Below are 12,883 nucleotides of genomic sequence, written 5' to 3' on the forward strand. Positions count from 1 at the left end.
GGAGGTGTCTTGGGGATGTGGCTACAGACGCAGCCAGTGCTCCCGAGAAGGGGCAGCAGACAGGCCGCCGTGCTTGTCTTCCGCTCCTACCCGCGCTCAGCCCTCCTCTGTCAAGTGACTTTGAGCCATTTGGGCAGAGATTTCTGGTGGTAAATGGAGAGACAAGGTTAAAGTTACTAGCCAAACAGGCAAAAAAGACCCTTTGGTGATAGAAGTCAGACAAGTGGTTGTCCCGGTGACGGGGGAGGGAGTGATTGACTGGAAAAGTCCCGAGGGAACTTTCTGCAGTGTTGGAAATCCTCATGTCTGCATCTGGCCGGTGGTTGCCAGGTGTATACATATGTGAAAAGTCACGGTCCCCAAGCTGACGTCTCGTTTTGTGCACTCTACTGCATATGGGGACAGCTCCGTGGACAACGGGACAGGCGGGAGGGGATGCGGGCGGCTTCTGTTTGCTGCTGTGCCTGCCCCACTGTGTTCTGGAGACACTGAGTTCTGAGTATCTGTATCCTTACACATCTCTATCTTCCTCCCCAAGTGTGTTTATACCCACAGGTTATATGTATATCTGCAGCCACATCTATATATTTAAATCTGGAGAGGAGAGAAAAGTGTTATATGTGCATGTCTATATATAGGTTGGTTTACTTCTTTCAAAGAACAGGAGGATCCTAGTTCCTTTTTTTTTTTTTGGAGCAGGACACACATTCACACACACACACACATTCATAAGCACGAAGCCTGGGAGCCAACCTTGCCTTTCTCTCTCGTCTGAGAGGCTAACACCGACCTTGATGATGATCGTGGGGATTGTCAGCACGACGGACTTCTGCTTGGCCAGAACATCCTTGGTCTCATTGACACGGGCCGTGACAAAGAAGTGCAGGAAGGCCTGCTCCAGCAGCTGGCCCATGTACTCGCCCGCTCGGATCAGCACCTCCTCTTTCTTGACTGGAAAGAGGAAAAGCAGACGTGCCGGCGTCAGGACCTGGGGTAGGAGCCCCTCCACCCTTCCCTGAGGGCCCCATCTTTTCCCCGTCAGCACAGCCTCCGCCAGGACCACACACCGGTGAGGGCAGGTGGAACAGGGTCCATCAGGGACAAGAAGCGCCCCGGCTTCTGGGGCAAAGAATGTGCTGGAAACTTAACATTCGGGAGAGTCTTCCAGCAGAAAAAGTGTCACATTTTCCCAACAGTGCTTTCGCTGTTGTGAAATGCAACATGACAAAGGGGTCTACAGCCAAAGACCAAGGGGTTTTAGCTGCGGCTGCTTGAATTTGGACAGAGAGAGTCCCAGGATGGCACACGTGGGGCGGTGATGCCCGTGGCCACCGTGCCCTGTGCCCTCCTGCAGTAGGAAACGTCTCACGCAGGCCACGGGCTACACGTGAGCAACGCTGTGGACGACGTAAAGCTTTTCCTTGTTTCCTTTGCTCCACACGTTCTCTCCAGCTTTTACTGTTCTAATCTGACTTGATTTTTCTATTTAAGAGGAAGAAGCAGTTGAAAGCAGTTTTTACCCTCGGCATTCAACTCTCTCCCACTGCCGCTGCTGTTTGCGACTTAGAAGACCTCTGTGCCAAATGCTGGTTTCCTCAAGTCACTGCTTTTAGGTGCTTGGGGCAAGCCCGTGAGGGTGACAGGTGGAGGGTGGGGAGTGGTCCTGTCCCCCCTCTGCTCACCATCCAGGCTGAGGAGGGGGTCCTGTCTCACGGCTCTGACCACAGCTGTGATGACGTGTGAAGAGTGCCCACTTCCTCTCACTCTCCTTTCCCAGAGCCCAGGATTCTAAAGGGCAAAGGGCTGAGCCCTGGGAGAGCCAGGCGCCAGGGCTGTGTGGTCAGCCGGCAGGCCCAGCAGGGGGATGGGTGACACACGTCTCCATCCTCACACATGGAATTGAATGTCTCCACCACGGCTTCCCTGCCCAATGTCTGTCTTTGGCCAAAGATTCCTCTTTCCAATGGAAGTTATCCAAGGAAACAATTCCCAAGGTCCATCGTTTAAAGTGCAGAGGGTGGTTTGCTGTAGCCCTCCATCACGAGCCGTTGTCCTGGACCAGGAGAGAAGACTGTGTAGGGGGAGCGCCGGGGCCCTGGGAGGCCTCCTGCCTTGCGGGCTCCCAGGCAACAGTGTGTCAGGCTGGGCTTACCGTCTGCTTCAAGATCTCTGCCCAGATGAGTAGGTGTTGTGACAGCCCAATCGCGGCTCCACCTCGCAATCACTTAGGGACATTTAAACACCTGCCCTGCTAGATCCCGGCCCAGACCAATTCAACCAGAATCTTGGAGGTTGGGGCCCAGGCCTTGTTTTAAAATTCTGCAGCTGGCTCTTATGTGCAACGGAGCCGAGAAGCACTGCTCAAAAACCAGGGGGACCCTCCCCCAAATCAGCCCTATAAGAGCCTGCCGCTGGTTCTCCGGCCCCACCCCCTCCTAGGGAATCAGGATCTGCATTTGAATACGTGCTCAGATGGTGCATATTGAAGTTAGAGAGGCTCCCAGAGATGGGAGGTTGTAGCAGGAGATGGGGTGGTGTTAGGGTAGAACTGGGTGGACTTAGGGTGGTTTCAGTTTTGAAACTGAACGTCTTACACCCCAGAAGGCACCCAATTCCTAGCAAAATGGAAATTGATGGCCAAATGGAAAGGCTGGTCATCTTAGACCCGTGGGTCGTCAACGGGGTGACCTTTCCCCACCCCCGCCCCCACCCCCAGGATGTTTAGTAACGTCTGGAAATGTTTCTGGTTGTCACCACTGGAGGTGGCTGTGGGCGTCTCTCGGGTAGAGGCCAAGCGTGCTGCTAAACATCCCACAACGCACAGCACGGCCCCCACAGCCACCACCCAGCCGGAAAGGTCGCCGTGCTCAGGCTGAGAGATGGCTACGGGCTACGCAGAGCTATGAGAAGGTACTGGTGCGTCCTAGAGGAGCAGTCAGCAGCTTGGCCGGCTTCCTGCGCAGCCCCATTCTACTTAGAGCTGGCCTTCTGAATTGACACCCTTGCCTTGACCTTGACCCTGGAGTTCTGCCTTTTTGGATGACCCGCTCACCTTGCCTTCTTTGTGTCTGAGCCTGGACCCTGCTTCCTCTGTGGCTCCCCGAGCAGTGACTTGTCCAGAAGACTGAGACTCTGTCTCACAACTGGAGACAACCTCACGTGAGCACGTGGGGCCTGTTTTCCCGTCGCCAGATGGGGCCAGATGGGGCGGCAAAGTGACCGGGCCCTGAAGAACATGCATTTTGCCTCTAGCTGCCTCCAGTAATAATAAAATAATGGACGTTCTCTGGCTACTTCCAGAGGGTCGTGTTTGACTACTGGGCTCTTCAGGCTGGTGAGAAGTGCCCGACGTCCTTACAGAGGCTGTCCCTACCTTGATCCTCCTGGCCTCGGCACTCTTTATTCTCTGAGGTAGAACATCCTCTAAATCTTGGCACTAAAGAAACTGGGCTGTGTTTCTGAGCCCAAGAGAACAGGGCTCCTGAAATAGTACATTATGTAAGTGCTGTGTTTTGCCACTGCACAAGAACTTGTTCTAGATAAAGTTTATTAAACGTGGCAAGGGGAAGAAGAATAGATTTTCATTCTCTGAGTGGTGGAGCTGGGACCCTGCCAATACCATTACGGTGCCTGGGGAAAGCCAAGGGAGACACAGACAGCAGTGGCTTCATCGCTTTCCCAAAAAGCAAAGAAAACTGATTATAGCCGAGTGGCAAGGATAGCACCTGGGAAGGTACTGGGAGGTTTAAGTTATCCAGATCTTCCCAGCCGATTCTAGCCCACACATTCCCTTTAATCACCCATCTGGAAAATACGCCTCCCGTTCTACTTGGGAAACTTTCTTTGCAGTAAACCCTCCTAGGACTCTACCCTGACCTGCTTGATCAAGGTCTAGAATCCTGTGGCTTTTTGCAATATATGGCAATTTATTTCAGGTTGCGATATGCAATGTATTGCATGCAGTTCATGCCACCTACTCGCAGGGGAGAGCAAGAAACAGTCTCCAGCTCCCTTCAGATTATTCGGGACACGCCGTGGGGTGGGCTGAGTGTGTGGGAGCTGTGCTGATCCTGAGTCAGGCTTGGATGTCCCTAGATCGATGGCTGAGATGGCTGACGTACCATGCCATTCTAGCCCGCTGCTCACGTCAGCTCATGCTTTTGTTGGAGCAGGGAGAGAAGGGGAAGGAGACTGAGAGAGAGGACTCTAGTGAGGTGGGCAGAGGATGGCGTATCGTTCCCTGCCCAGGGGAGTGAGGGGCAGCTGGACCCCAGATAACGGGGCACGAGGAAGGGACCGGCCCACTTATGGCCCAAGGATGCCCGGAGCTGGCTCACCGTCCCCGCCTGAATGGGATGTGGCTTCTGGTACCTGCTTGGCTTCTAATTGCTATGTATGGCCTTGAACATATCAACTCACCATTCTGGTCTCAGTTTCCCGAAGTGTAAACACGTTAGAAGTTGGCATTTAACGGAGAGCCTACATGTGGGAGGCCTTCCACATATATTATCTCCGCAGCCCCCTTCTCTCATGCCACACATCCAACCTGTCGACCAATCCTGAGAGCTCTACCTTCAGAACACACCCAGATCTGACAGCTCTCACCACCTCCCTCACCTCCACCACCATCTCTCACAGAGCTATGGCAACAGCGTCCTCACCAGTCTCTAAGCTCAGTTCCACGTCGCCTATAGTCTGTTCTCAGCACGGCAGCTGGAGTGGTTTCAGAACCCAAGTTAGACCAGGGCACACTTCTGCTCAGCACCTCTAATGGCTCTGCAGAGTACTCGGATCAAGAGCCTGCGGGTCTTTACTTGGTCTACATCCTCCACCCTCCCCTTGACACCCTTGTTCCTGACTCTGGTCTCCTTGCTGCTCATGGAACACATCACATGAGCTCTGGCCTCAGGGCCTTTGCACTTACTTTTTTTTTCTGGCTGGAAGACTCACTCCTTCCCCTCTGTCAGATTTCTGTTAAATGTCACCCCATCAGAGAAGTTTTCCCTGATCACCTCCCCCTGCCCCACACTCCCTGTCTTCCTTACCCTGCTTGTATGTTTCTATTCTGCACAGAACCACATGTATTCACTTGTGTGTTTACTGTTGAGTCCCCCTGCTTCCCCCAAGGAAACCATCAACTGCAGGAGCAACGCATCTCTGTGTTACCAGCACAAAACAACACCTGGACTTGTAGGTACTAAACAAAGGTGACTCAACAGCCCTGTGCTGTGGCCGGCATTGTTCCCGCGTGCAGATGAACTCAGATCACTTAAGTAACTTGCCGAGGGACACACAGCTAGAAGACGACACAGTCACAGCTAAAATCCAGATTTGTCTAATTCCAAGGCAGAGGTTCTCTAAATCCACTGTCTGTCTGTCCTAAACACCTGTGATGACTGCTCTCCTCGAGTCCTTTATACCAACTACTCTTTAAGAATTACCTTTCTTCCAAGTGCTAGATCTTCCAGTTTCTAAAATAAATACCGTGGTGATTTCTTAACTGTTGTCTAGTCTACTGAAGCCAGGGAGATTTGCTTCCTTCAAGTTTGAGTAGGTTTCTTGAAATTAGGATTTTTTAGGAATAGTTTCCCTTTTTTCTGGGAACATCTTTCTGAAGCCTCCCAAAAGTACTTCCTGTGGCTTGGGACAGACACCGAATCCAGGAAGCTTTAAAACAATTGAGATGTGTGGTTTGGCCATAGTCTTGCCTACCTCTGCTATATGAAAACTATTACTCATATACCTTTTATTCCATTTCTTTTTCTGAGCCACATGTCAAGTCAACAGATCTGGTGCCCTGCTGTGTTGGCCCTTTCCAGCCTGCTCGAACTTGACGTGCTCTGCCTGGAGACCAGGCTCTTCTGGTTGGCTCATTTTGTCCGTTGAGTGACCAGCGGTGGTGTACACCAAACACTGGTGCTCCAGGAAATGAGACGGATCAAAATTGCAATCCCCACTGCAAGCTGCAGCATGTCAATCTCAGTCTTGCTTACAATAGTCTGAATTTTTTATAGTGAAGAAGATGCTTTGCAAGGGTACGTATGCAAGGAAGGGCATGTATGCAAGGAAGGCCAAAAGATCCAGGTGAGAGAGAGGCCCCCGGGAGGTGGCCAGGAGAACAGGGCCCTTCAGATGCGCCTGGACAGCGCATCCCAAGGCTTGCGTCTCCTCTCCCAAAGATGGGCGCTCCTGACCCTGTAGCTCAGACACATCACCTTGCAGAGCTTAGATCCCCTGACCCCTCAATGGTAAAGCCTAACATGCCCTTCCTGCTGGGCCGCCCCCTCACCCCCCAAAGCTGTTCCTAATCGGGAGAGAGGTACCGCCAGCAGGCTTGCCTTCGGAAACTCGAGCTTCACTGACTTTCCTGTGCAAACCAGTCCCCCTGGGATCTTGTTAAAATGCACGTCCTGATTCCCCAAGTCCGGGGTGGGGCCTGAGAGTCTGGATTTCTGACCAGCGCCCAGTAGGTGCTGGTGCTTCAGCTTCTCGGCCCACCCTGTGTGCAGCAAGAGGTTCCATGACGTTTAACATTCACGACCCACCAAGCGCTAGGCTTTGAAAATTTCAGGGGTCACGTCTGTGTATGCGTTATGAAGGTGAAAGTGGGGCCTTTCTAGAAAAAGTGGGTCCTCCCCTGTGGCTCACGCCCCTGAGCTCTGGGCCAGGACTTCAACTTTGACAGGAAGTTATTAGGGGGTCCAGCACAGAGCCAGACAGGGAAGCAAGTGATACATCCTGGAGAGAGAGAGGCCCTCCTCGTTAACGTACCAGACAAGGGCGCCAGTGTCACATCAAATGTCTGATTCTTGAATTCCACCTTGGAGACTCCGGTATAGAAGGTGATGTTGCCCGAGAGATAGGCTGTGATGGTGTAGACGGTGGTGCCGTTGTTCCGGAAGGTGATGGTGACCTTCAGGTCTTTGCCCAGCACGGCATTCTCCACTTCAAAGTTCATGTGGACATCAGACCTCGATTTGAAGATGCCCTCTGTGTTGAGGGGCTTTTTAGTGCCATACATCAGGGCCGTTTCTAGGGCCAGCCTCTCTTCTTCTTGGCCTAGGAAAGGTGCGGAGATAAGATCAACGGGGTGCAAGCCACTCAAGAGAAACTCAGGGTAATGGACGATGTGCTGCGGGCCCTGCGAGCTGGACTTTGTGGGATGCCCCTGTAAGCCACAGGCTTCCCTTTGAGGCAGGCGTCATCATCAACCTGTGTTATACATTCTAGAAAGCTCCCAGAGAGTTAGGAGCTGCCCAGGCTGCCAGGTCCAGTCTATCTGAACGGGGGTTGCTACAGAGCTTACTCTAAGGGTTGTTTCTCCAGGGCCACTGTTTCAGGGCTTGCAGAACTGACGAAACCTAACTCTTCTCGAAATGTGGCATCAGTCTGCTTCCCTCCCAATGTCCTGGCCACATTGCCGGAAGAGTTGCATCTTGCCGATCCGCCTTCTACAACATGAGTTTTATCACCTTCGTGGGTCAGGACAGGCCTGACAAGACCTGTCTTCCTCATGTCTCTTTCCACTTGAACCTGTCGCACTTGCACCCGCAGAGCTGACCCCTGGGCAGCTTCCGCCCTGCCCTGCTCTCCTTCCCTGTTGCCCTTTGCCCCCTGGGCAGGGTGCAGAGATCACGCTTCCCAAGCAGCGCCTGGCCCCACGCACTCACATCTAGCTCATCGTGAGCAAGCCTTCCCCACGCAAGGCTCGGAGGCCACGTTCCCATGGGGATCACTGGGTCCTCTGGTGCCTCCCGGATGCTGGCGACATTCCCCAGCCTGGCCAAGGCTCTGAGATTGAGCCCAACCCTGGGGAGACTTGTTTACTTTAACACAATGTTTCCCAAACTCATCTGACATTGAACACATCTTTCTGAGGGACACCTTTTGGCATCTGGTGGTGGAGTTTGAGATGTGTGTGTTGTTTTCAGGAAAATGTCTTATGTAGGGTTTCCAAGGTGGTGGTGGCAACGATGAGGAGAAGAAAGTGAGACCTGGAAGAATTAAGAAGTAGGTCTGTGCACGTGAGGAATCGAGAAATACAGGTGCACGTCGGGGCTCAGACAGAGCCTGCTGCTCGCGACTCCAGTGGGGGCTGACTCTCCCCCGTAGTCTTTGCTGTCTGAACGCCTCTGGGTGTATCTTAGTGCATGTACAAGCCCGCCAGGCAAACTATTGTGTAAAAACTAGTCCTGTGAATGGCCAGCAAAAGAAGAATCACTATGAAATAAAAATGCTGGCTTTTATAGTTATGTTAATTTTTAAATTGTTGCCTCGCACTTAATTAATAGGCAAATGCAATGAAAATGAAGAGGTCAATTAACAGTGACAACGAGTGTCACTGAGAGCTAACTCTATGACGGGCGTCATGGGAAGTGTGTATTGTGTACTTTCTCATCCACTCCTCAGAAGGACTCTGCAGGGGGCGCTATTATTACCATCAGTTTCCTTGTTTGTGCAGTAAGGGAGCAAACGTGGTAGGGTTGGTAAGTGGTTTAGAGGTAGGACATGCATAAGAATCGGCAGCTTCTAGGACTTTGCAAAGACAGAGAAAATGCTGGCAGGTGTTGCAAACAACACGAATGTGTATTTCTGTGTGTGCGTGTGCGTATTAACAATTTCTCTGATTGTCAAGACTGCAGGAATGTGCCAGGAAGAAGTGGTCAGGGACAAGCAATGGCTAGAGGACATGCTTACAATCGATAAGACGGAGATGATACTAAAGGGAAGGAGGGTCTGTGACAGGAAAATGCAGGGAACTATTTTAGCAGGAAGCAGCTGGCAAATAGCTCCCCAAGAAAGAGAGCTTTCATGATCGTTGCCTTGGATGGGCTCCAAATATGCATTTAGGCAAAACGCGGGAGGAGGATGCCAGCGTTGGGAACGTGGTCTCTGTCAGAGAGGTGCCTCCGTGGGGAGAAGCTGAGCTGGCCGAGGGGAGGAGGGGCGGTGGAAGCTTCCGGATGCTAGGAGGGACTTCACAGCCGGTCTGCCGTGGGGAGGGAGTGACAGAAGGTGGCATTTGGGAAGGTTTGGTTTTTCAGCTTCTTATGGGACATTTAGGTGAATGTGGGGTTTCAAGGTGACGTCTAGGCTGGAGACAGGCTTTGGGAGAGTCACTATGTGGGTGCATTGTTTACACCAGCTAGTAGTAGGGACAAAGCCTGGAAAGAAGCAACATTCCGAGGGGGCAAAGGAAGGGGAGCTCCGAGCTGCAGAAGAAGATGGAAAAAAAATCAGGAAGGTTGGGATGGAACCAGGAGAGAGCAGTATCATAGGAAGAAAGAGAAGAGAGAATTTCAAAGCAACCGAAGTGTTCAGCAGCAGATGAATGGATAAAGAAGATGTGGTGTACACAATGGAATATTACTCAGCTGTAACAAAGAATGAAATGTTGCTATTTGCAGCACCATGGATGGATTTGGAGGACCTTATGCTAAGTGAAATAAGTCAAAGAAGGGCAAATACTGTATGATATCACTTACACGTGGAACCTAAAAACTAGTGAATATAACAAAAAAGCAGACTCACAGATACAGAGCACAAACTCGTGCTTACCAGCTGGAAGGTGGGGGAGGGGAAATAGAGGGGTAGAAGATTAAGAGGTACAAACTATTCGGTATAAAATAAACGACAAAGATATATTGTACAATTTGGGGAATGTAGCCAATATTTTATAATACCTATTAATTGAGTATAACCTTTAAAAATTAGGAATCTCTATATTGTACACCTGTAACTTACATAATATCGTACAGCAATGATACTTCAATAAAAAATAAATTTAAGAAAGTTAAAATTTTTTAAAAAAAATTATGAAAAGAAGAGAGAACTTCAAGAATCGGGAGTGAGCAATAGCATTGAAAATACAGGAGGTTTCAGGCAGCCTGAAATCTGCAAAATGTTTATTCCACATGGCGGTCAGCTGTCTTGGCAGCCTTGAGCAGGGCTCCAAGGATGAGCAGGTGGCAGAACTCCGCGCACAGTGGGTGAGGAATGAAAGGAAAGGGAACCTGATGGGATGGGACGCTGGGTGTGGGCAGCTGTGGAGGCAAAGAGAAGAAAGGACGGATCCTGTTTGGGGGGGCTGTGTTGTTGAAAAGCAGTTTCGTAAATTTTTTTTTAACACAGGTAACATGCTCATGGGAAGGAGCTAATAGAGAAGCAGAGTTGAAAACACACGTGACAGAGGGAATAACTGATGGAGTGAAGAGGAAACGGGCCCCAGACACCATCACAGAAGAAGACATTTTGCCCCATGGGAAGTTCTAAGAATTTTGATTTTCAAAATCTTATAGTTTCTTCATCTCCTATTTTAAAGAAAGGTATAAAATTAACGTGACGCTTTAGTTCACCTCCGTGAAAAAATGATCTTTTCACAATCTAGTTAATTAAAATAGTAAATTCCTACATCTGGGAATCGTTTTTTTCTATGTTTATACTCCCCACCACAAGTGCGTGGCCACACTCAGCCTCTGTAGAGAAATTATGTGAGCGAGTCAATCATGAGGGTCAGGGTGGCAAACGCAGGGTGTGGATGCTGGCATCGTTCCTAGATGCCCGTGGGGACAGCAGTAGCCACTCACACTTTCCCACCACGTACAGGTGCAGAATCAGCGTCCTTCTTAAACAGCACTCCCTCGGTCATTCCCAACCTTTGAATATGAAACGTCCTTGATGAAGAAGCTAATGGTCTACCTGGGATCACACTCCAGCCCAGGAGTGGGATGGGGTATCTCTTAAACTGTCTCTGCAGACTTAGGGGCTCTTCCACTTGGACCAGGCCCTCACACTCTCCACTCCTCTGAGCCTTGCCTGCTTCCCAAACCCTGGAGGCCCGGACCTCAGATGTCTTCTCCATTCATAGCTGGCACGCTATTTGTTTTAATCTGGGTTCTCCCTTGGCCAAGTTCCCATCTCCTCTTTCATGGACTGGTTTTTGGTCCTTCCTCTCTTGACATCTGACCCTGATCTGGCCTCCATCGCCACCTCTGCGGCTGACTGCTCAGGGCATCCTGCCGCATGGTTTAGACGAGATAGCTGGTCACTCGGACAGCTAGAACAAGAGGCTCAGCTCTTGCTCCAGACACTGTCTGCTCAGGACTTCTTCCACACAGGGAGAGTTTATCCACAATTCCTGTCCTGCTGCCTTTTCCTGGAGAACTGGGGAAAGAGCCGTCCCGGTGTTTCCCGGTTTGTCCTTCAGGCTCAGGGAGCCCACCGCTAATGTCCTCCAGGATCCCTGAGCATCTGTCCACCCACCCCTGTCCCGGGCACCCGTCACACGGCTTGTTTCCTGCCCGTCTCTCCAGCCAGCATAGCTGGGAAGGCAGGGCAATGCGTGTCTCCATCCGACAGAGTTTGGAATCTGGCGGGTGGTTAACAGTGAGTGGTTGAAAGGATGCATGAATAAGGGAGTGAATGCTGCAGCCAGCTCCTGTCACCTCCTCTGTGGGCTCTTCCTTTTCCTTTCCAAACCTTTTCGCCTGTTGCTCTATCCCAAGAGGGCATTGCTTGTTTGTTTTGTTTTATGGCGCTTATGTTTTTAAAAACCCTCTATTTAGAAAAAAATCCGAAAAGAAAAAGAAATATCGTTTGTATCTATGTTGTGTGAAGGATGATACCACCAGAAGAGAAGAACTAACCATTTCAGGAACACAGCAAAAATGCACTGGTTCAGATGACACAAATCCTGAATTTCTAATACTAAGCATAAGAATTCTCAATGCAGCGAACTTTCTCTTTATAGTGCAAATTGCTTTTGTAAACAAGAGCAGGGAGAAGAGCTAAAATATTTAAAACAAATTCCGCACTCAGCGTTTCAGGAACACTTATGAATATTTAGATACATGCAAATCACTCTTCATTTTCACCCATTCACTAAAATAAATGCCACCCCTAAGAAGCTCTGTTGCTGAATCACTTGTAATACATATTCCACGTCCCCATGAAGACACCCAAGGTCCTCCACCTCCTATCCACTACCGACCTTGGGGACCTTTGATTCCAGCTGCTGGGTGCTCTCAGCTTCATGCTTTCGTGATGCCTGCAGGGCCCTAAACACACCGGCTGCGTCACACCCCATGCCTCTGTCATGTTCCCATCTCCTGGAAGCCCGGATCCAGCTTCCTTTAACTGTGATCTGTGACTTCCCTTATCGGGCTTTGCCTTTTCTGAATCTCCTAGCTGGACTCAGTGTCCCTCTTCTTTGTTTTCAAAGCCCTCTCGGCAGAAGGAACCTATCACTCGGTCAGAAACTGGGTCCTGCTCACCGAGGGGACTCCCAGTACCAAACAATTTCAGGCGTGGAGCAGGCGCTCAGTCCTGGTTGCGACGGGACTGAACTCAACAGCTCCACTGAAAACATGAAAAGTTAACAAAACCACCTTAATGTTATTTTATGATTCAAACAGGCCTTTACCCTATTGGCCTGAATTAGTGAGATTGCAGTGTCCTATTAATATTGTATTATCTGCCTCAAGGGGTTTCCATGATACTTCCCTGGAATAATGCATGTGAAAATAGTTCGTAAAGTACTAAATAAATGTGAATGGTTATTTAAATTTCATTATTGAATGAAAAGTACATTAGTTATGTGATGTTTTCTAATAGGATTATTTAAAATTAAGATTCATATTTTTATGAAGAAGAACACATTCCATATTCTGTTAAAATAGATGTGACTTTAAACCAATCATTTCAAAAGCCCTGTGTAGGGGAAATCTACTCAAAGCAAACAAATAACCGAAACTAGAATGACATGAGAAACTGTGGCTGTGATGTGTTTTCACTCAAGCTCTATCCTAACTTCCACATGCTGCAAATGGCCACGCTTTCTCCGGAACACATGTCTTCATGGTGATAGGGACTGTCACCACGGAAG

General features: G+C 49.9%; 1 protein-coding gene across 1 annotated transcript in view; it reads right to left on the reverse strand.

Moving 5' to 3' along the window:
* The window catches only part of F13A1 (coagulation factor XIII A chain), a 144,539-nt gene that overhangs the window by 20,053 nt on the left and 111,603 nt on the right, over window positions 1-12,883 (reverse strand). The window contains exons 12-13 of the mRNA XM_057700513.1: window positions 6,772-7,059; window positions 791-951 (exon numbers count right to left, since the gene is read on the reverse strand). Coding sequence (XP_057556496.1) covers window positions 791-951; window positions 6,772-7,059 — 449 coding nt within the window. The remainder of the gene's footprint in view (window positions 1-790; window positions 952-6,771; window positions 7,060-12,883) is intronic.

The sequence above is a fragment of the Hippopotamus amphibius genome, chromosome 11 (assembly GCF_030028045.1).
Source record: "Hippopotamus amphibius kiboko isolate mHipAmp2 chromosome 11, mHipAmp2.hap2, whole genome shotgun sequence".
Taxonomy (NCBI): domain Eukaryota; kingdom Metazoa; phylum Chordata; class Mammalia; order Artiodactyla; family Hippopotamidae; genus Hippopotamus; species Hippopotamus amphibius.